We start from the raw sequence: 2,593 nt of genomic DNA, 5'->3' as shown, positions 1-2,593 counted from the left end.
GTTTAAATCAGTTATAGATAAACACTGTAAAATTTGCCAAACAGTTGGACGTGCAGTCCTATATATTATTATATTTTAACATGAGTTTATAATTATGTTAAGTTCTGTCATCCTTGATTACCTAGTGTTATGGTTGGTTTTTTTCTTCAGATTCTCTAATGTAATATCTCACCATCATAAAAATAGGACTATAATTTCAGTAAAATCACAAAATTCACAAAAAAATTAAAAAACATTTTTTCCAAAAGGTTTTATTTTTAAAATGCAAGCTCTACCACCACAATATATACATTTCATATACATATTTAATTTCATTTATTCATACACATGCATGATGCGAATGCAAAACATTTTATAACAACAAGTTATTACCTTCAATGTATCAAAAAATGACCAAAAATGCTACTTATAAGTCATGTCACAAATTTTAATACTATATTAAGAAAATAAAACTATAAACTTGTAAATTAATGCAATATATCAGTGGAAACTCACCTATTAACACTACTGTACTATATGGTGTATTGTTAGCAGTATAAACAGCATGTTTAATACTTGAAATGAATAAATGGCTAAAAGAAAAAAACATTAACGAGCTAACTGAAATAAAACAACAAGTATTCCGCACTGCACTAAGACATCTTTTCTGGCAACCACTGTGAGAAAAAAATGCGCAGATCCTCAAATTCTATTCTAACAAGTTGTCACATACATCCTATAGGATAACAGAGCATTAACTTTACTACCTTCAGAGTCAAAGACAAGATTTGAATCCTCCCCTCCTACTCAGACATCTGCAGTTGAGTTCTCCCAGATATTCCAAAGCTCTCTGAAGTGCCAGCGTTGGTGAATGAGGTTGAAGAGTTGTAGCTCTGCAGTAACTTTGACTCTCCCAGGCAGGTCTTGAACAAGATCTTAGCCCGTCGTCTGAAGTGATGGTCCAGTAAGAAGTAGATGACCGGATTCACACAGCTGTTGAGGAAGGCCAGGCAGCACGACACGACGACCCCGTTTCTTTGCCACAAGCGATCCTCACAACTCGGAACATTGTTTAGGAGCTGCGAGCTGATTGTGATGACTTTAAAAATGTTGTACGGGAGCCAGGACACCACAAAGGCCACTATGATGGAGAGGACCATCTTGAGGGAGTGTCTGCGACGAGCCTCGGTTCGAGGGTTTGCAGCAGCAGCAGCAGCACAGTGTTTTTTGAGATGCATGATGATGGTGCCGTAGCAGAACATGATGACGAACACTGGAAGGACGAAGGTGAGTAACGGCAGGATCAGACTCAGGACGAGGAAAAAAGGTGAGTTTTTGTCATCATTGCAGGACTGTCCATCCACTCTCCTGTACACCAGGGACGGGATGCCGAACGCCAGGGAGCTCAGCCAGACCACAGCACAGGTGATCTTAATGCACCGACTGCTCCTGAGGTACCTGGAGTCCATCAGCTTCACCACAGCCAGGTAGCGATCAACACTCATGCAGGTGAGGAAGAAGATGTTGGAGAAGCGGTTCACAGAAATGATGTAGCTGCTCAGTTTACACAGCAGATTCCCAGAGGATCCAAATTCCCAGTAGCTATTCCGGCTGGCAGAGATGGCCCACAGTGGCAGCGTGAGGACGAATATGAGGTCGGCCAGGGCCAGGTTCACAACAAACGTGTCAACCAGACGCCCACCTTTCTTACCTCTGCTGGTCACGACTATGATCACACAGAGGTTGCCCAGAAAGCCTGTTAAAAAGATGATGTAGTAGAGTATGGGCAGAAAGATGTTGGAGCCATGAAGGGTTGAGACGGGACAAGGTGTGAAAAATTCTCCGTCAGAATAGTTGTCGTTGGTGTAGTTGTAGTTGTAGTCGTAGGATGGATAATCAGTGTAGTTGTCCATTCTGAGAGATCACAGAGAGGTTCTGCACTGCAGCTGCTGGATAGTCACAGCGGTTAACTACTTGATATTACATGTGAAACCACAGAGAAAAATAGAGATGCTTTAAGCTGGCTTCCTCTCTTCCTGCAGCACTGCCTTTGACTGTCTGTGAAAACTTCCTTTCAGCGTCTTCTCACACTGTATTGACGTGAGTGAGACAGACTGAATGTTTATTTACTGATTTGAAAAAGTTTCACAACAAGAATTTCAGTGAGCGAGAGCACCAAACTCTGCTAGTACAACACTTTATAGCAACATATTATTGGCACTGTTGTGGGAGTGCTGCAATGTTTTGCACAATTTTAAAACTTGTAACACTTTTAAATGTGCAACAGAGCAGTGTTTGAAGAAGCAGTCAGATTTTTTACTTGAGTAAAAGCAGAAGAACCACAATGAGGAAGTACTCTGTTACAAGTAAAAGGTCCTTTTTTATTTTACTTGAGTAAAAGTAACTTTTAAATATACTAGTGCAAAAGTACTTATTTAGCAGAATGTCTCATTTTAGAATAACAAAATGACTGATTCATAAATATATTCATTGTTCTAATGTTGCTGCTGGTGTGAGGCTTATTTTACATTATATAATGGTTTGTGAACTTCACCAGTGGATCAATAAAATCTTATCTTCATCCATAACACTGATAATACATAATCACATGATA

The 2,593-nt window shown here is 39.8% G+C and overlaps 1 protein-coding gene across 1 annotated transcript; it reads right to left on the bottom strand.

Moving 5' to 3' along the window:
• Nucleotides 1-249: 249 nt before the first annotated feature.
• gpr25 (G protein-coupled receptor 25) lies at nt 250-2,024 on the bottom strand. Its single transcript, XM_030418853.1, has one exon. It carries the CDS (start codon nt 1,890-1,892, stop codon nt 783-785), a length of 1,110 nt encoding a protein of 369 aa, XP_030274713.1. The 5' UTR covers nt 1,893-2,024; the 3' UTR covers nt 250-782.
• Between the last annotated feature and the right edge of the window lie 569 nt (nt 2,025-2,593).

This window comes from Sparus aurata, chromosome 6 (assembly GCF_900880675.1).
Source record: "Sparus aurata chromosome 6, fSpaAur1.1, whole genome shotgun sequence".
Taxonomy (NCBI): Eukaryota; Metazoa; Chordata; class Actinopteri; order Spariformes; family Sparidae; genus Sparus; species Sparus aurata.
This window is presented reverse-complemented; position numbering and strand designations above follow the sequence as displayed.

Bases quoted from the DNA above. Each gene is read 5' to 3' on its own strand.
- gpr25 (XM_030418853.1), bottom strand. From the start codon at position 1,892: ATGGACAACTACACTGATTATCCATCCTACGACTACAACTACAACTAC.